The 20,197-nt window shown below is 43.7% G+C and overlaps 1 protein-coding gene across 1 annotated transcript in view; it reads left to right on the top strand.

The window, feature by feature from the left end:
* Positions 1-20,197, top strand: part of ATP2B2 (ATPase, Ca++ transporting, plasma membrane 2) — a 257,365-nt gene that overhangs the window by 143,070 nt on the left and 94,098 nt on the right. Inside the window, exon 5 of the mRNA XM_006900551.1 lies at positions 19,187-19,312. Within this exon, the coding sequence (XP_006900613.1) occupies positions 19,187-19,312 (126 nt within the window). The remainder of the gene's footprint in view (positions 1-19,186; positions 19,313-20,197) is intronic.

The raw sequence follows: 20,197 nt of genomic DNA, 5'->3' as shown, positions 1-20,197 counted from the left end.
AACCCCAAGGACAGTCCCATTCTACAACAGTGGCATCATGTAATATTTGTCCTTTTGTGACTGGGATATTTCACTCAGCATAATGTTCTCCAGAACACCAAGGGCAAAAGAGAGGCAAAGCTCTGGGTGCAACTCTGGGGCCCTGTAAGGAGAAACCCAATGACCAGAGAGAGTGGCAGAGGTCCTTAGGAGTCTGGAGGTGCCAGAATGCTGAAAGATCACAAGAAAGAGCCAAGACCTTTGGGTTCCAAGAGACCCCATATGATTTACAGCCTCTGAAAACCCACTGGAGGGTTCTGACGTGATGCCAGTGAGCTGAGAGTTTCTCTCAATGGCAGCTGGCACTGGAGCTGTTTCTTGGGTTTCTGGAAGTCTGGGAGAAGGTTTCCGGTGACTCCAGGACTCCACATTATAGTATGGGAATTGTGTTCATTGAGTGACTAGAGACCATGAGCAGAAAAGGAGCAAGAGTCAGGGTCCAGAAAGATCAGTTGTGCAGGGTGAACGAGACTAAGATGAGACTCAGCAGGGACCAAAAGGTGTGTCCACAGCACAAACATTCAGAAACCAGGTTGTAAGAGGAGAAGGAGGGATAAGGGGCTGTGGCTAAGCCATAGTAACTCCTAAAGAAAAGACAGAGGAGACACACAAGCTTCATGGAAGGCTGTCAGTGAAAGAAAGTAACATTTAGAGCCATTCCAGGACAGATGGGCTTGCTGTGGGCAGTAAGCTTTCACGTGTCCAAGCATAGGCTGAACACGCTGTGGCTACAGTGTGGAAAGTGGGCCAGAGCAGAGTGGGTCACAAGTCCTGTGGTTCTCCCCACAATTCCACTATAATCCATCTTCTCCCCTTGTCCCCTTCAGCCCTTTCCTAGGACACTTCCCTCCCAGACTGCCCTCTCCTTCCTGTTTGTTCATTGAACCTTGCCTATCTGCTCAGGCCTTCTTTCCCACTTCCTCTATGTAGTCCTCATGACTGACACTACCCCTTGACCTGTGCTGGCACTCACATTTCAGCTGTGAAATTGGTACATCAAGGCACAACCAAGTGGATCACTAGAATGTCCCACTACATAACCATCTCAAATATGACTGTTGTTGTTAGATGCCATCCAGTTAATTATGACTCATAGCAACCCAATCAACAGCAGATCTAAACCTAGACCTATCCTGTGCCAGCCTCACAGTCTACACCAAGCATTTCTAATACATTGCTATAGTCACAGTGTCAGCCTATCTCCTCTATCTTCCTCTTCTCTTTCTCTGACCCTCCACCTTTCCCAGCATGGTGTCTTTTTCAAAAGACTGCCCCCCACCACCAACATGCCCAAACTGTGTAAAGTAAGTTTAATCATCTTTGTCTCTAAGGAACACTTGGTTGCATTTCCTCTAAGTTAGATTTGTTTGTTCTTTTGGCAGTCAATGGGATATGCAGTGCTCTTCACCAACACCACAATTCAAAGGAGCCTATTCTTTGGTCTTCCTTACTGCCCCAGCGTATAAAAAGTAGTTGAAAACTACCATGGCTTGGATCAGGCCCATTTTAGTCTTTAAACTGACATCCTTGTGATTTAGCAGTGTGGAGCAGTCCTTGGCAGCAGATTTCCCCAGTGCAGCATATTTCTTTATTTGTGACTGCTGCTACCATGGATATTGACTGTGGATCCAAGTTTAAATTGCTAGCATTCACAATCTTTTCTCCATCTATCATGATGCTGCTTATTAGTCACCCAGTGGTAAAGGTTTTTGTTTTCTTGATGTTGACATATAATCTGTATTGGTGGTTGATTCTCTTACATAAGTCTTTAAAGTCTTCTTCACATTCTACAATCAAAGTTATATCATCTGCATAAAGTAGCTTGTTGATGAACCTTCCTCCAATCCTGATGCACCATTCTCCTTAATATAGTTCAATTTCTTTAATTATTTGCTTAGTATACATATTGAATAATTATGAGGAAAAGATACAACTCTGATTTACACCTTTCCTGATTTTAAGCCATGCAATGTTCCCTTATTCTGTTCAAAACACTGCTTCTTGGTCTATGTATATGTTTAGCATGAGCACAGTCAAGTATTCTGGGGTTCTCATTCTTCTGATTGTGAGCTATACTTGGTTATGATCCACACAGTAAAATGCCTTTACATAATCAATAAAACACAAATAAACAACGTTCTCATATTCTCTTTTGGTTAAGATCCACCTGACATCAACAATGACATCTGTCATGCTACAGCCTCTTCTAAAACTAGTTTGAGTTTCTGTCAGTTCCCTTTTGATACATTGTTCCAGCCATTTAATACATAACCTTCAGAAAGATTTTACTTGTTTGTGGTATTTATTATATTATTCTATAATTTCTACATTCTACTGAATCATTTTTTAAATGGGAACAAATATTAATCTCTTCCAGTAAGTTAAACAAATAGGTGGCTTCCAGTTTTCTTGACATAGGCTCATGTACACATCCAGAGCTGCATCTTCTTACTAAAGGATGTCAACTATTAGTTCATCAGTTCTTAGGGACTTATTTTTTGTCAATGCCTTCAGTGCAGCTTGGACTTCTTCCTTCAGTATCACTGGTTCTTGATCATATGTTACTTCTGGAAATGGTTCAGTGCTGACCACTTCTTTTTGGTACAGTGACTCTATTTCTATTCTATCTTATCTTGATGCTGCTTTTATCATTCAAGATTTTGCTCACAGAATCTTTAAGGATTACAACTTGAGGCCAGAATTTTTTTTAAGTTATTTAAGTTTAAGATATGCCAAGCATGTTCTTCCTTTTGCTTTTTCTAAACACAGCTGTTTTTACATATTTTTTACTTTAATGAACAGAAATTTATTTTCTCAAAGTTTTTTTCTTGATAGCAAATACCTTTTATTTAATTACTGATTTTAATGAAAATTTACAGACACTTTGGATTTCCATTCATTCGTTGTTGCACTTTTCTCCCTGCCCACCCCTCCCCGCTCCCAGTATACTCTTCTCTTTGAAAAGTAAAAGAAAAATTCTTTCATTGTTTTACAATTCCTCCCAAGTCCACTCCACTATGCAGCCTTGGTCTTGGTTCTGGACTCCTGTCATGACAAAAATACCTAATCACATATCCCTTTCAAACAGTTTTCTTCCTCATCTGCTTCAATGCAGTATTCATTATTTAACCCATTTTTTTTCATTCTCCCCCCAACCCCAATGTCAGCCCTGTTTTACAACAGGGGCATTATGCAGTATTTGTCCCTTTGTGACTAAGATATTTCACTCAACATAATGTCCTCCAGGGTCACCCATTTTGAATAATATTGCATGAGTTCCTTGCTTTTCAATGCGGCATAGTATTCCATTGTGTGAATATACCAGAGCTTCTCTATCCATTCGTTTGTTGATGGGCACTTAGGTGGTTTCCAACTCCTTGCTAGTGAACAAAGCCATGATAAACATGGGTGTGCATATATCTGCTTGGGTGGTAGTTATTGTCTCTTTGGGGTATATTCCCAGTAGTGGAATTGCTGGGTCAAATGGTATCTCTATTTGCAACTTTTTGAGAAATGCCACATTGCCTTCCACAGTCGCTGGACCATTTTACACTCCCACTAACAATGTATAAGGGTTCCAGTTTCTCCACAACCTCGCCAGCATTTGTTGCTTGCTGTTCTGTTAAATTTGCTATTCTGACTGGGTGAGATGATATCTCATAGTTGTTTTGATTTGCATCTCTCTTAGAGCTAGGGATTTTAAACATTTCTTCATGTGCTTGTTGGCAATCTGAATGTCTTCTTTGATGAAGTGTCTGTTCATATCCTGTGCCCATTTTTCAATTGGATTGTTTATCTTTATCTTGTTGTGGTACTCAAGTATTTTATAAATTCTAGCTATGAGTCCCTTATCTGACATGTCATTACCAAGTATTTTTTTTACCAGTCTGTGACATTCCTATTTACCCTGTTGGAGAAGTTTTTGGATGTGCTTAGTGATTTGATTCGTAGAAGGTCTCTTTCATCTATTTTATCTTTTCCTGGTTGTAGATTTTTCAGGATACTTGGAAGACTGTTTATGTTGTGGATTAGGACTTCTAGAGTTCTTCCAAAATGAAATTTATAGTCCTTGGTTTTAGTCCTAGGTCCATGATCCAACTAGAATTGGTTTTTGTGTATGGAGTGAGGTGTCGATATTGCTTACGTCTCCTGTAAATAGTTGTCCAATTTTGTCATTTCCCCACTTAATTTATTTCATCTCCTTGTCAAAATCAGTTGATCATAGGTAGATGGGCTGATTTCCGGGTTCTCAGTTCTATTCCATTGATCTATGTGTCTGTCCCTGTCATTGTACCAGTACCATGCTGTCTTAACTACCACAGCAGTGTAGTAGGATTTGAAATCAGGGAGTGAGATGCCGCCAATCTTACTCCTATTTTTAAGGAGTGCTTTGCTTATTTGGGGCTTCTTTCTATTCCAAATAAAACTGGAGATTTCCTTTTCCAACTTGTTGAAAATTGGGATTGGTATTTGTATTGGGATTGCATTAAAAGTTTAAGTTGCCTTTGGTAGTATTGCCATTTTCACAATATTGAGTCTTCCTATCCATGAGCAAGGGATATTCTTCCACTTCTTCAGGTCTCTTTTTGTTTCTTGTAGTAATATTTTGTAATTTTCTTTGAATAGATTCTTTATACTTCTGGTTAGATTTACTCCCAAGTATTTAATCTTGTGATTAGCTATTGTGAAGATTATTGTTTTTCTTAGCTCCGGCTCTGTATTCTCTTTGTCACTGTAAAGAAATCCACTTGATTTTTGTATGTTGATCTTGTACCCTGCTACTTTGCTGAACTGGTCAGCTATGTCCAATAGTTTTCTTGCTGGGTCTTTAGGGTTTCTAAGTATACTATCATCATATCATGTGCGTAGAGAGATAATTTTACCTCCTCTTTGCCAATTTGGATACCTTTTATTCCCTGCTCTTGTCTTATTGCTATCGCTAAGACTTGTATATTATATTGAATAAGAGAGGTGATAGTGGGCATCCTTGCCTAGTTCCTGTTCTTAAAGGGAATTCCTTTAACCTCTCTCCATTGAGAACAATGTTGGCTCATGGGTTTGTGTAAATACTTTTTACTATGTTGAATAAATTCCCCTTTAATTCTGTTTTGTTGAGTGTTTTAATTAGGAAAGGGTGTTGGATTTTGTCAAATGTCTTTTCTGCATCAATTGATAAGATCATGTGGTTCTTGTTCTTTTTTCACATTTTTTATAATATTTTGCTTTATCTTCTCGGTGGTGCTGCAAACAGAAGAGCAGAGATACTAAGTCACAAGATGACAGTACTGGAGCAGAAGCTCAGGGGCAAGAATATTTACTCAGCAATGCCCAGACAAAAATCCCTTCCTAAACCCGGTAGATGTGATTTAAATTTAGAGTTTTCTAAACTCGAGACAGGCAAAAGCATGAGGACTAGTAGCAGCGCAAAGCATAAGATCAAGATATTGCAGAAGTGACTTGAGGCCTGAGCCATCATATCAGGTGTTAGCTAGGGGGAGGGAGGTGCTGGACAAAGAAAGTGGGAGTGCAAGGGGGTGAGGATGGAACATTGGAAAGGGAAGGGACAAGATATATGCACTAGGGCAGGGATGAGTGACACTGAATCCATTCATTGGTTACTTCTCGAAGGGGCAAGCATCTTTCTTTGTCAGGCAAAGTACTTGTCTGTCAGATATTGTCCTAAAGCAGAGAATCCAAGTTAAGACAGATTAGGAAGAAAAATTGTCCGTCCACTTGCAAAATAAGAGGCCTTTGAAAACTCTGTGTACAATAGAGCACACTTTGTGCAGACTAGCAGATATGGCACCTGAGGCCAAGCCCTCAAATGTGGAAACACAAAGAAGGAAGAGTTGTGAACAGACACTAATGTTTGGAATGTGGCATGTGAGAAGCATGGATGTGGGAAAACTGGACATAGTTAAGAAAGACTTCTTGTTGTTGTTGTTGATTGTGTTTGAGTCAAGCATGACTCATAGCAACCCCATGAACAAAAGGCCTGAAGACTTACAACCATCAACATTTATCAAAGTTCATAGTTTCCAGAGGCATGTTGTTTAGAAAGTGGATGCCACTCCTGCTTCCAAACCTGTCATAGATGTTATTGTTGTTATGTGCATTGAGTTGCCTGCGATGCATAGCAATGATATGTACAGCAGCTCTGAACCCTTCCCTGTCCTGAGCCAGTCTCACTAATTCTGACACACCAACTCCCATTACCCCAGTTACTGTATCAAACCATCTCATCTGGGGTCTTCCTCTTCTGCACTGTCCGTCCATCCTTCCGAGCATGATGTCCTTCTCCAAGGACTGATCTCTCCTGGTCACGTGCCCAAAGTAAGTGAGGTAGAGCTTCAAAATCCTAGCCTCCAAGGAAAGACTTTCCAAGACAGACCTATTTGTCTTCTTGGCAGTGCATGGTAAGTTCAAGACTCTTCTCCAGCACCACAACTCGAAGACATCTATTCCTCTTCTGTCATCCTTAATCATTATCCAACTCTCTGAAGCATAACAAGCAATTGAGAAGACCATGGCCTGGATTAAGTGCACCTTTTTATCTAAACTGACATCATTGCTCTTCAGCACTCTAGAGAGGGACAGCAGATTTTTTACTTCCTGACTACTGGTGTTAAGCGTGTTGATTGTGCATCTGAGCAAGCTGTAGTTGCTAACAACCTCAATCTCTTCTCCATCTATCATGGTGCTGCCATTTAGCCCAGTGGTGAGAATCTTTTTTTTTCTTCTTGATGTTGAGCTTCAATCCATGTTGAAGACTACAGTTCTTGACCTTTTGCAGCAATTGCTTCAGGTCTTCTTCAGTTTCAGCAAGCAAGGTTGTGTCATCTGTATATCGTAGATTATTGATGAGTCTTCCTCCAGTCTTGATGCCACATCCTCCTCATAAAGCCCTGCTTCCCAAATGATCTGTTCTGCATACAGACTGAAAAGGTACGGGAACAGGATGTATCCCTGATGCACTCCTTTCCTGATTTTGAACCATGCAGTGTTTCCTTGCTCTGTCCTGAGGACTGCTTCTTGGTCCAAGTATAGGTTTTGCATAAGCACTATCAAGTGTTCTGAGATTCCCATTTTTGTTAAGGTTAGCCACAATTTATTGTGATCCCCACAGTCAAATGCCTTTGCATAGTCAATGAAACACAGATAGTCAGACATTCTTCTGGTACTCTCTACTTTCTGCCAAGATCCATCTGACATTGGCAATATTGTCCCTAGTGCCATGACCTTTTCTGAAAGCAGCTTGTATTTCTGGTAGTTCTCTGTCAATGTACTGTTCTAGACTTTTCTGGATAATCTTCAGCAGGATTTCGCTAGTGTGTGATATTAGTGATACTGTTCAATAATTTCCACATGAAATGCATAAATATTTTCATAGTAGGTATTGGTGAAATGAGTTGGACTGGAATGGATCATTTTGGATCATATGCTCTACTATGCTAGTGATGAAAAGGTGAGGAAAAATGGGGCAAATTTCATAGTTATAAAAGGTCATTTCTAGATGTTAAATACAATGTTGTGAGCAACAGGATAATATCCATATGCATACAAGAAACTCCACCATCATTCAAATATATGAGCCAAAACCAGAGCTAAAGAGGAGGAAATAGATTAATTCCACCAACCTTTGCAGTCATAAATCCATCAAACATGCAACCAGGATGCATTAATAATAATGGGTGACTGGAATGCAAAAATTAAGAAAAGGGAAGAAGGATCAGTAGTCAGAAAACATGGACTTGGTGACAGAAATGAAGCTGGGCATAGAATGATAGAATTCTGCACAATCAATGATTTATTCATTTCCAATACCTATTGAAATAAAACATAAACAGTGACTATACACATAAATCTCACCTGATGATCTGCAGATCATCACCTGCAGATCAATTACATCTGTGGAAAACAGGTGCTGATTGTGAAACAGACCATTCAAGTTCACACTAAAGCTAAAGAAGATTAAATCAAATCCACAGGAACTAAATTTTGACCTTGAGTCTATCCCTGAATTTAAAAAACATCTAAGGGGGGGAGACTATCTAAGGAACAAATTTGAGGACTTGAGCATTAATAAACAAAGACCAGATGAGCTATGGAACAATATCAATAATATAATCCATGAAGAATGCAAAAGGTCATTACAAAGCCAGAAGAAGAAGGAAAGACTGAAATGAATGTCAGAAGAGACTCTAAATATTACAGTAGAGTGACAAGAAGCTAAAGCAAAGGGAAGAAAGCAGGAAGTTAAGGAGCCAAACAAAAGGTTTCAGAGAGCAGCACAAGAAGGCAAGGTATTATAATCAAATGTGTAAAAAGCTGGAGTTGGAAAATCAAAAGTTTCAAACTTGCTCAGCATTTCTTAAGCTGAAGGAACTAAAGAACACAATCAAACCTCGAGCTGCAGTGTTAAGGATGCTATGGGCACAATATTGAATGGTCTAGGAAGCATTAAAAGAATATGGAAGGAGTATAGAGAGTCACTATATCAAAAAGAATTGGCTGATGCAGAAGAATTTCAAGAAACAATATGTGATCAAGAGGCAATAGTGATGAAGGATGAAGTTCAGGCTTCTCTGAAGGAATTAGCAAAGAACAAGACCCCAGGAATTGACAGCATGCCATTTGACATTATTCCAAGAAACAGATGCTGTCTTGGACGTGTTCACCAGGTTGTGCCAAGAAATCTTGAGGACAACTATCTGGCCAACTGACTGAAAGAGGATTTATTCCCATTTAAAAAAAAAATGGCCCAACCGAGTGTGGAAATTATCAAATAATCTCGCTAATATCACACATACAAGCAAAATTCTTCTGAAGATTATCCAAAAATGACTAGAACAGTACCTCGACAGAGAACTCTCAGAAATACAAGCTGAGTTTAGAAGAGGTCATGGTACTAGAGACATTATCTCCAGTGGATCTTGGCAAAAAGCAAAGAGTATCAGAAGAATGTCTATCTGTGTTTTATTGACTATGCAAAGACATCTGACTTTGTGGATCACAATAAATAGTGGCTAACCTTGAGGAGAATGGGAATCCCAGAAGATTTGATTCTGCTCATGCTAAATCTATATTCAGATCAGGAAGCAGTCCTTAGAACAGAGCAAGGAAACACTACATGGTTCAAAATCAGGAAAGGAGTGTATCAGAGATTCATCCTGTCTCCATACCTTTTCAATCTATATGCAGAACAGATTATTCAGGAGGCTGGATTTTATGAGGCATGAGTATTAGAGGAAGACTAATCAACAACCTACATTATGCAGATGACACAACCTTGCTTGGTGAAACTGAGGAAGACCTGAAGCACTTGCTGCAGAAAGTCAAGGACAATAGTCTTCAACATGGATTGAAGCTTAACATCAAGAAGACAAAGATTTTCACAACTGGCTCAACTGACAGCACCATGATAGATGAAGAAGAGATTGAAGTAGTTAACAATTGCAGCTTTCTTGGCTCTACAACCAATACTCTTGGCACCAGCATTCAGGAAATAAAAGAAAATTGCACTGGGAAAATCTGCAGTCAGGGACCCCTATTGAGTATTGAGAGGAAAGATGTCAGTCTAGAGACTAAGATGTGCCTGATTGAGGTCATGGTCTTCATAATTACTTGTTGTGTATCAGAGAGATGGACAATGACTAGGGATGACAGAAGAAGAGTCAATGCCTTTGAGTTGTGGTGCTGGAGAAGAGGATTGAACATAAGATGGGGCACCAAGAGAACAAACAGATGTGTCTTGGAAAGGATAAAACCAAGTTTCTCCTTGGAGGCTAGAATTTTGAAGCTCCATCTCACATACTTTGGGCACATGTTCTGAAGTGACTGATCTTTGGAGAAGGACCTAATGCTCAGAAGGGTGGAGGGAGAGCGCAGAAGAGGAAGACTGGATTGACGCAGTAACTGTGGTGTGTGTTGGACTCAGTGAGACTGGCTCTGGACAGGGCAAGCTTCAGAGAAGTTGTGCATAGTATACAACAACAAACTGCCCTTTGAAATTTTCTGTTCAGCTGTCTTATTTCAGCATTCCTTCTTGTTTCGCCTCCTTTTTGTTGCAGTGCAACTTTTAGAATCTTTCTCTTCAGAAACTTCAGTCTTTTCTTTCTCTGTCTTTGAGATGACCTTTTGCTTTCTACATGCATGATATCCTTTATGTCATCCCAAAACTCTCTTGTTTTAGGTAATTCGTGTTCAGTACATCCAACCTATCCTTAAGATTATTTTATATTCACTTGGGACAGGCTCAAGATCATATTTTGGATTTTGTGGACTTGCTTTTGTTTTCTTCAGCCTCTGTTTGAACTTGCACGTGAGTAATGTATGGTCTGATCCACAGTCAGCCTCTAGTCTTATTTTGACTGCTGACAGTCAGTCAGCTTCTCTGACATCTCTTTCCACAGATGTAATCAATCTGATTCCTGTGCAGTGAGTCCATCAGGGTGAGACCCATGTGTTCTTTGTTCCTTTGAGAAGTATTTGCAATAAAAATCATTCATTGTGCAAAATTCTGTCATTCAATCTCCAGCTTCATTTCTGTCACCACAGCCATATTTTCTAACTATTAGCCCTTCTTTGTCTCCAATTTTTGCATTCCTGTCACCAATTATTATCAATGCATATTTTTTATTATACTAGTTTATTTACAGAATTCTAATATGTTGTTCTCCAGAACAGATTCTTCCAATATCCCTTATCTCCCACCCATCAAATTGTATAACTCCATGATTGATCCCACCCTCCTCCTATACATGAATGTTTGATCCATTTCAAACTGGACATAATGGTAGAAATCTTGTTTCTTCACCTTTGGCTTCAGTAGGTGATAAGTGTATGTATATTTGAACCAAATAAGTGAAACTGTCACCCCTGAAGCCACTTTATAGCTAAATGACAAATTAGCCCAAAAAAATTACTATCACCTGTGAGCACTGCACTCCTTTAATAAATCACTTGCGTTGATGAGACCAGAAAATCAACAAAGATGAGAAAAGAAGAGGGTAGGGAAAATAGATAAGGGGCCCAGCTGCAAATTGCCAGAGGCGAGGCGAAAGAAGCTATGAGGGTATATGGGGTGAGTGGAGAGGCAGGTCAAGTGAAGCCAGACCCTGACATGTCAGTGCCTCCGCTGTGTGGCCTCAGGCCTCATGTTAACTTTACTGAGCCTGATGTACCTGAGGCACTGAAGAGGGCTTGTAGGTGACACTCCTGCCCAGCGTCCTCAAGTAGCTTTTTAAACAGATCAACTCCTGCCCATATTTGGTTGGAGCTTAGACATGTCCTTGAAAGCACCTGGCTCTGTCCCTCAAAAGCTGGAGAAAAGTGTACAAGCTTTCCTGTAAAATGACATGATTCAGAAAGGTGCACTGAAGAAATTCTCATTTCCTCCTTTCTTACCCCTCATCTCTGATGCCGTTCCTTCCTGCCTCTCTGGACAGCCCTTCCAGGCCTGCTTAAGCCCCCATCTCCAAGGAGATTTTTTGGATTGCTTCCAGGCTCCTTGGAGAAGCACCATTGAATGCTCATCTCTGCACAAGCTAGGACATTCTGCCGGGCCTTCTGGTCAGATGGCCTTCAGGAGACACGAGAGGGGCCAAGCTGGGGCCCCTGCAGAATCCTCATGTTGTTGTTAGGCTATCAGGACCAGGAGGATGTTCATAGTGGCCAAAAACTCCCTGTGGCATCAAACTGGGTCTGGGGTCAGCTGGCACAGCCATGCCCTGGCTGTGTGACCCTGGACAGAGCTCACCACCAAGTCTGAGTATGAGGAACGAAGGAGTTGGTGACATCTGTCCTTTCCCTGCCTACCCAGCAGAGTTGCATTGGAAACCTCATACATGGACAAATGTGACTCTCCTATGTGAGGGTGTGTGCAGAGCCTTTTGTCACCTTCTGCTGTGACCTTAGGCCCCTCAGAATCTCAGTCTCCTCCCCATGTGTAAAATGGGAACATCCTGGCCTTCAGAAAGAGTCCCATGAACTGAATGCTTCTGGCAGAACAGATGTAATAAAGGTCTGACAAAGCCTCGGACAACAGGACAGACATAGCTATTGTGTTCAGACCAGATGGAGCAATAATGTTCCGGGGGCACAGCCCCTTCCATTCCTGTTACAGATGTGCCCACTCAGCATGGCTGGAGTCTCACTTTACAGGAATCCAAAAACCAGGTTTACCAGTCTCCCAGGGTTCACCCATGGGCATGTGTGGGGCAAGCAGCCTGTGGTGAGCTCCTGGCAGGCAGCTTTGAATGCAGTCCTGGCTTGGGTTTCTTTAATTTTGTCTTTGAAAAAGATTTCAAACTATCCGAAAAGTTGCAAGAATACCAGGACAATTCTCCCTGTCCAGCCCTGGTCAGCTTGTCTCTCTCCAGACTTCACTCACACATGCACACCACTCCTTCCCTCCACATGCCAGCACGCAGCCCCTCAGAGCCAGCAGTCCTCTGTTCCTTTCTGGAACTTCAGCATTGATACATCCACCCATAGCAACCCTTGGCTGTCAGGTGCCAGTGCCTGAGATCTTTCAGAAGGCTCTCTGGGTAAACTTGAACTCCAGCCTCTCAGTCAGCAGTTGGGCACATTAACTGTTTGCACATCGAAGCACTGCTTGTGTGACACCTTGTGACGAGGTCACTTACATTCAGTCCGAGAGTACAGCACTGTATTAATGTGTGTCCGGCCTCACTCCTTTAACACCTAACATCTCCTCCACCTTCCTTATCTTTCACGAAAGTAACTTCCTTTTTTTTTGTTAGGGACAGTGATTTAGGCCAGTGGAGTTTTTTAAACCCTCTCAGAGGATGAGAGAATCCCAGGGTAGCAAAGACACCCGCCCCCGTCTTAGGAGAAATAAAAGTCTGCCCCTGGGACTTGGAGCAGTATTTCAGGAACTCACAGGGCCCTGGAGAGCTCTGGACTTACACTGTTTGTAGCTGGGAGAGCTGAGGGGGAGCCAAGGTAACAAGAATGCGAAGTCCTGTGGAGGAGCAGGACAGGGCCGGTGCAGGACCACGCTCCTGCAGCCCACTGTGCAGATGCAGAGTCCATGCAATGAGCTGTAGCAGCGGGGTGGGGTGTCTCCTCCTGCCAGCCCCCATAGGACCCAGCCCACTCAGAGCCAGGGTGTTAGCAGGGCACCACCAGACCCTCAGGAGCTCCCATACCCGTACCCACCCATCAAGTAGAAGGCTGGGCACAGAGCCGTGGATCCGCTGCACTGCCACCACCTCCAAGTATCTGAGGACCCTAGCACGTCTACAACAAGGCCAAGCCTGCCTGTACCCTCTCCATTACACTACCCGCCTCTCCTCCATGAGAGGCAGCGGGTGTAGTGCAGAGAGCACTGGTCCAAGTCCCAGCTTCACTGCTTACCCTATATGCCCCACCACCATGTGGCTGCTCTGAGCCGCAGGTCCCTGCTCATCAGAGAGGGAAGGGTGTGTAGCCAGTCTGACAGGGCCACGTCTCCCTCACAGGGTGACTGTGAAGGTTAGAGCTGGCCTCTGGCCTGCACCCTGCGAACAGGACCAGGCCTGCTGTGACCACTCTTGACAACAGTGCCATTTGGGCTAGGACTTTGCTGGCTTTGTTGAGTGCTCCTGCCTGCAGGCAGACAACCATCTCCATCACAACTCCCCTCTCCTGAAAGAGATATTCTAGAAGGTCTCATTCCCTTCCCAGCCTCCACTTGTGAGGCCAGTGCCAGGAATGAGGTCCTCGTGTGAGTGCCATTTGCATGCAGCACCACTGCTCTGCCCTCTCTGGGCTCAGAAACCTCCTTTTGAAAACCAGGTACCCCAGCTCTACACCAAAAACATCCCACTCACCTCCACATGAGCATCTAAGGCCAGACTAAGGGAACCTTTCTGATATTTGGGGCCATCTAAGGCAACCGTGGGCTTTGAATGCACCTGGAAAGCTCTCACACACATACCCTGCATCAGGTGAAAGACCCCGCTTGGGGCATCCCCTCAACAGGACATCCAGGCTGCACTGTTGGCAGAGCCTCAGCACCCTTCTGTTCTCATGAGGTGGCTGGGCCCCCGCCCCTGCCTTATTCCAGGGCTGCTCACAGCACGGCCTCTAGTTTGGCCCATGTGGACCAGTCCCCCTGAATGGTAGGGAGCTCTTGGGCTGCTTTTCCTCTATCCTTTGGAATGGCAGCATGATCTCACAGACTCTGACAGTCCTTGGTACAAGGGGCATGCTCAGCAAATCCTAGTTCTCATCCTCCCTTGCAGGAGCATTCTGGAACCCTCAGCTGGCTGCTGTGCAGTCTCCCACCCACTCAATAAACCCTAAGTCCCAGCCCACCTGCTCCATTACCACACACTTCTTTCCATGCCTGCTGTCACCCAGGCTGTGCCCTATCAGCCCTCTCCCCTCACTGTTTCTGACTGGTGTTTGTCAATGGTGACCCCCAGGGATGAGCCTCAAGGGTGGCGACCTAAGGTGTGCATCTTGAGGATGGTGACACCAGAGGTGCACCCTGAGGACCTATAGCCCCCTGAGTTGCTATGTGAACAGTCATGGCTCTGGACAGGAAGGCCCCACATCAGATTTGCCACACCAGCCTTGCCAGGCTCCCTTTTCCCTTCTGTGGAAGTCACCCAGGAGGTGGCCCACATTTCCTTGGAGACCACCAATGGTTGAAATGACCTGGGTCAGTTCCCTCCTCATTTGGCAGAGGACAAAACTGAGGTCCAGAGAAGCAAATCAGAAGCAAAATAGTCGTTCCCAGGTCCCCTCTTCCCAGCCTATCTCTCTCCACCCACCCACTCCAAAACTTGTGGGTCCTGAGGAGATTTGTGGAGGCCTAGAGGAATTCCTAGAGGAATTGAGGGCCTACAGAGGGGCTTCCAATATGTCTTTGGCCAGTGAGGTCTTGGTGCAAGACCCAGCCTGGACTTCCATCTCCAAGGGTTCGCCTCACTGCGATGGCCAGAGGTTCCTGGAGAGACCAGGTCAGCCAATCTGTAATGCCCGTTGTTCTACCTCAGCAGCTGATGTTAAGTGTTGTTCTCTACAAGGGTCTCTCTCTGGGAATAGGGAGATGGCAAGTGGGGACAATAGCCTATTACTCCAGTTCTACCCCTGACAGAAGGTGCAGCCAGTGAGAAATGAGGAAAGGGGAAATTTGCCCTTTATAGAACCATGAAGATAGTTTGTTGAGGTGTAGGGATTCTCCATTAATGTAATAATGATAATGTAATGATACAAGCTCACTGTGGAAAGTTCAGGAGGGGCGCAGGAAGCTGAGACTCCAGCCACAGCCCAGCTTCTGCTCTGGACACTAAGGGGATTCTCAACCAGACCCAACCCTCGAAAGGCTCAGGCCAGTCAGAGAGCCAGCCTCTCAGAGAAGTCCCAGGATTCAGAGAAAGAGAGCTAGAGTTCCTGCAGCAATCAAGAGAGGCTCACGGAGGAGGAAGGTTTGTTCTGAACCCTGTGCAGTGAGTTCTGGAGGAAAGATGGGGGAAGGAGCATTCAGGCTGTGATGGCTGTGAGCATGGGCAGGGGAAACTGGCCATACTCTAAGGGAAAGAGTGTGAGGCCAGAGTCAGGGGATGGGACAAAGGACTATAACCGTTGGAGAGCCATCAAAGAGACTGAGCTGGGGATGGTATGGTCAGAGTTGAGGCTGGAGGGGTGCTAGGGCCGAGGGGGAGAGGGTCCAAACTGGGAGGTCTCGGCTGAAGTAGGGAGTGGTTGGCCTCTCCAGACTTGCTCCACCTGAGACCAGCTTGTTGACTGCTGGCCCACTACAGCAATTAGATTAAAGGTGATTTCGGGGGTCTGATTGTCATGGGTGGAAACTGGCTGTATCTTTTTCAATCCCCTTCTGCAACTGGAGAAGTCGGGGGAGTGGAGTCTCATTTCCACTCAAGCAAAGCCTGAGGAGCACCTTCATTTTCCTGTGAATTTTTTAGAGGTTTTGTATCAGATCCTTAGAGCTGGTTCCCTGTGAGGAAAAAAGAGAGATGTAGGAAAGGCACAAATGTGGGTACAACAAAGTCCAGGCTCAACCCCTCACCAGCTTTACACCCCTCAGCAAGTCACTTCCCCTTCCTGTGAGTTTCAGCTTCCTGCGCTATAAATTGAGAAGATGAGGACTAAGGAAGGACTTTGTAAGGGGAGGGCTAATCTCCCATCTGGCACACAGTAGGTGGTCTCTCAGAGTTAGCCTTGTCTCCTGGGACCTATCAATGCAGTGAAGGGTCTTCAGCCCACAGTGCCCTGCATGGAGCTGACCTGTCAGGGATTCAGTTTCCTAATCTACCAAACCCTGGTGTTCAACAACCTCTCTCCCACAGCCTATGTATAACCTGAACTCCTCCATGAGGAAAACAAGTTATTATAGTCATTTAAAAAAATAATTCTATTACTCTGATTTATTTACAGTTTGAATACATTGTTTTTCACAAAAGATCCTTCCTATTTCCTTCACCCCACCCATCCATCGAATTGTGCAACCCTGTGATTAACACCCTACCCTCTCTTCTCTTTCCACCCTCACCCCCCTTGGATCCTCATACTCATTCTATAGTAATGGTTTTATACAGTATTTGTCCTTGTGAGACTGAGTTAGTTTACTTAGCATAATGCTCTCCAGTCCCTCCCAAGTTAGGAAGTAATTTACAAAATCATTGCTCCTGAGTGCTGTGTAATATTCCGTTGTATAAATGTACCACAACTTCTCAATCCATTAGTTTGTAGTTGGACATCTGGGCTGTTTCCATATTCTTGCAGTGGTGAATAATGTTGCTATGAAGATTTGTGTACAAGTTTCCGAATATAGTAATTTAAAAAACACAGTTTTTCTCCAGTTGATTCAGATGTATAGTAACTGAATATGTCTGAGTAGAACTGTTCCATAGATATTTCCATTTTTGTAATCTTTAGGAAATATATTGCCTAGTCTTTTTCCCAAAGAGTCTCTGGGTGTGTTTGATCAGTCATCTTTCAATTAGTAGCCAAGGACTTAACCATTTGAGCCACATCATGCCTGGAAAAGTAGAGGTTCAGGGAACGGAAGACCCACAACAAGATGAATTGACACAGTGATTACAACTGTGGACTCACGTGTGTCAGAGATGATAAGGATGGCCAGGGTTCAGATATGCTCTTCACAGGGTCACCATGGATCATGCTTGACTCAACAGCACCTGACAACAACAACAAGGACTCTTACACTCTTCAAGGTCTCGTTATCAGGCTTTGATTCTCCTATTTGTGACTTGTTGACAGAGAGTTCCAGGGTCCTCTCACGGTGAAAGAAAACTGGCCTGGGCTACTTGTCCTGGAGTTCATGTCTGAGCTCATTCCATAGTATAAGGACAAAAGGACGCTGATCTTCTGTCCAAGGGGTGTACAAGAAGCCGGCCGAAGTGTCCTCCATCTGTATCTTGTTTGTGTGACAGCTCACTGAACTTCACACCTTCTCTCTGGATTTTCAATACTTGATTTACCCATTCACAGACAGACTGACATTGATCTGCTTTAAAGGACTCATGGCAGTGTCTGTCCATCTGTCTGTAAGGCTCTTTAAGATAATGTGACCCTGGGACCAAGAGACACATTGCACATGCTCACTTCTCTTTGTCTGATACTGGATATCACACAGATTCTAGCAGAAAAAAGAAAATAAGGAAAGCTGCCAGCAAGTCAGTCTCAACTCATGGAAAAGAGTATGGCAAAATAAAATTGTGTTCTGCAGGGTTTTCCATAGCTGATTTTCCAGAAGTGATTACCAGGGCTTTCTGCCAAGGAGCTTCCAACCTTTCCATTAACAGCCAAGTGTGTGAACTCTTTGCACTGCAGGAATTCCCTGAGGCAATGCTGTTAGATGGTGAGTGGGCCACAATGGGGCTGTGTCCCAGCATCAGCCAGAGCCACATGTGGCCTGTCTCCAGCTCTCTGAATTGCTGTCTGCTTCTGGTCCAGGTGCTCACTGCCTCCCTGTGACTGCCTTTGTTTCTCATTAAAGCTGTGGCTTCAGCAACTCATTGTTTCTTGTTCTCCCACAGACTCTCCACATACACTTCTGGCAAATCTCTCTCTGGACTGAATTTCCCCATCTAGTTGACAGAGGTTTCCCCTAAGGCAAACTAAGCAACAAAAACTCCTATTGAATAACATCTAACACTGAAATCCCAAAGATAAAAGACATTAAAGTGCAGCCATTCTAGCCATAGGCCTCCCCTACACTCACTGGTATTCCTCCAGGCCCTGGGAAGAATTCTAGGGCCTTTTGGAACACAGTGAGAAAATGTAGAATTCAGGGAAGGAGTGGATACTAGTCCTTTTACAGTAGTCACCTCTTGCAATAGCAAACCTTGGGGAAATCTGGCACATATTTCCTTCCGTACATGAAATAAAGCTTTGAGGTGTACAAAATAAAATCAGTCATACTAAAATAGTTAACAAAGTCATTCAAGAAGTAAGTGTGGAGTCTAGTGTTATGTGTGCTGCTTTTTAAGCAAGATCTAGCAATCAAATAAATAATGATTAATTATAAAGTAGATACAAACATGTTCAAGACCTGAAACATCTGTAAAATAGCATGAAAAATTCATGATTTCTGGTGATAATGGCATCTTGGGTACAACTGAAATTCCTGTGATTGTGCCCACATACATACTTTGGTGTGCTAATTTTCAATCAAAGACTTTTTAAAATAAAGCTGTGATTACTTCTCATCCAAGTTCGCAGACCTCTGAATTCCTTTCCCTAGTTTTTAGCAAAGGATTTTAGACTCCGTGTCCAGTCTAGGGCTTACTTGGTATTCATATGCTAGTTGCAGAACCAAGAAGAATATGTTCTGGATATCCATAAAGAAAAGAGGGAGTTGTGTCTGCAGAGGAGGAAAGGCAAGACAAGGGAGGCAGAAGAGAAAACCATCCTGTGTGACAAGGAACTGCCTCAGGGGTCTAAGAAGTAAGGATGACAGTGTTTGAGCCCCAGGCTATTTATAGTGTTCTCCCCAGGTGAAACCATAAGGACCTCACACATACACACAATTTGAACCTCAACTATAGACATGCTCCAAGACCTCAGAAGCCAAAGCCAGTAACTGAGACCTCATTCCTTCTCATTTGGAGAGCTAGCAATGATAACTTAGATTTTATCTCTTTACCAGGGACTCATGTGATGGAAGGCTCAGGACGGATGGTGGTGACCGCTGTGGGTGTAAACTCTCAGACAGGCATCATCTTCACCCTGCTAGGGGCTGGTGGCGAAGAGGAAGAGAAGAAAGACAAGAAAGGTAAGCCCAATCACTGTGCAGGTCAAGAGATGAGCTTTTAAGGCCACATTTTTTTGTTCATTCGTTCATGAAAAAGTTTTTACTGAATGCCTTTTGTGTCCACACTCTGTGCCAACAGCTGCCTCCTACATTCTCAAGGTTCTCCTTGGGCCAGGCAGGCACTGTCTACTCCATCTCCAGGGTCTCGTTCCAGTCTTTGTCTTGTCCAGTCATATCATGGAGGCCCCTCCTTTCCCTCCAAGCCAGACCAAGGAATCTCCATCCCATAAATGGTAGAAAAAGTCATTGTGACCTGGCCCCCTCATCACTCCTGTGTCAACTAGAACTCCTTATTCAGTCATATGTCTTCTGCATTTTTAACTCCACTGAACATAGCTGAAAAATTCTCCCAGGTTAGGCTCATCCCAGTCATAGGAAAAGAGACTTTGGGAAGGTGACCAAACATGTGCCTTCAAAATTTCTGTTGATTCTTTTCTTTCATCCCACTGCAGCTGTCACCTTGCTTAGGTTTTAGTCCCTGGTATCTCTTCAAAGAAAGAGTCCTTATTCATTGGGTTCTCTCCAGCATCTCAGGCTGGAAGCCCAAGCTAAATGTGCCTCTTGAACAGAGGGAAGGATACACAGAAAAGGAGCCCTGATTCCCTCAGGTCAGACACAAATCCAAAGGCCCATATCTATGCCCCAGCACAGTCAATCCTTATGTGGAACCCACACTTAGTTTCAGAGAAAACCCTCCTTTCACATTTCCAGCTTTTGTCTTACTTGTTTCCCCCACAAAACTCAGAACTTCTGGAATCCAGATGGAGTCAGGTGGATACTCTAAGTTTTAAGGTCAGCCCTGCTACCTTCAGCCCTCATATGCCTATAAGAAACAGAGCCAAGGGC

Source organism: Elephantulus edwardii, unplaced genomic scaffold (assembly GCF_000299155.1).
Source record: "Elephantulus edwardii isolate Elephantulus edwardi_28Jun2011 unplaced genomic scaffold, EleEdw1.0 scaffold00288, whole genome shotgun sequence".
Taxonomy (NCBI): Eukaryota; Metazoa; Chordata; class Mammalia; order Macroscelidea; family Macroscelididae; genus Elephantulus; species Elephantulus edwardii.
The sequence above is the reverse complement of the archived record's forward strand: the minus strand, read 5'-3'. Positions and strand labels throughout refer to the sequence as shown.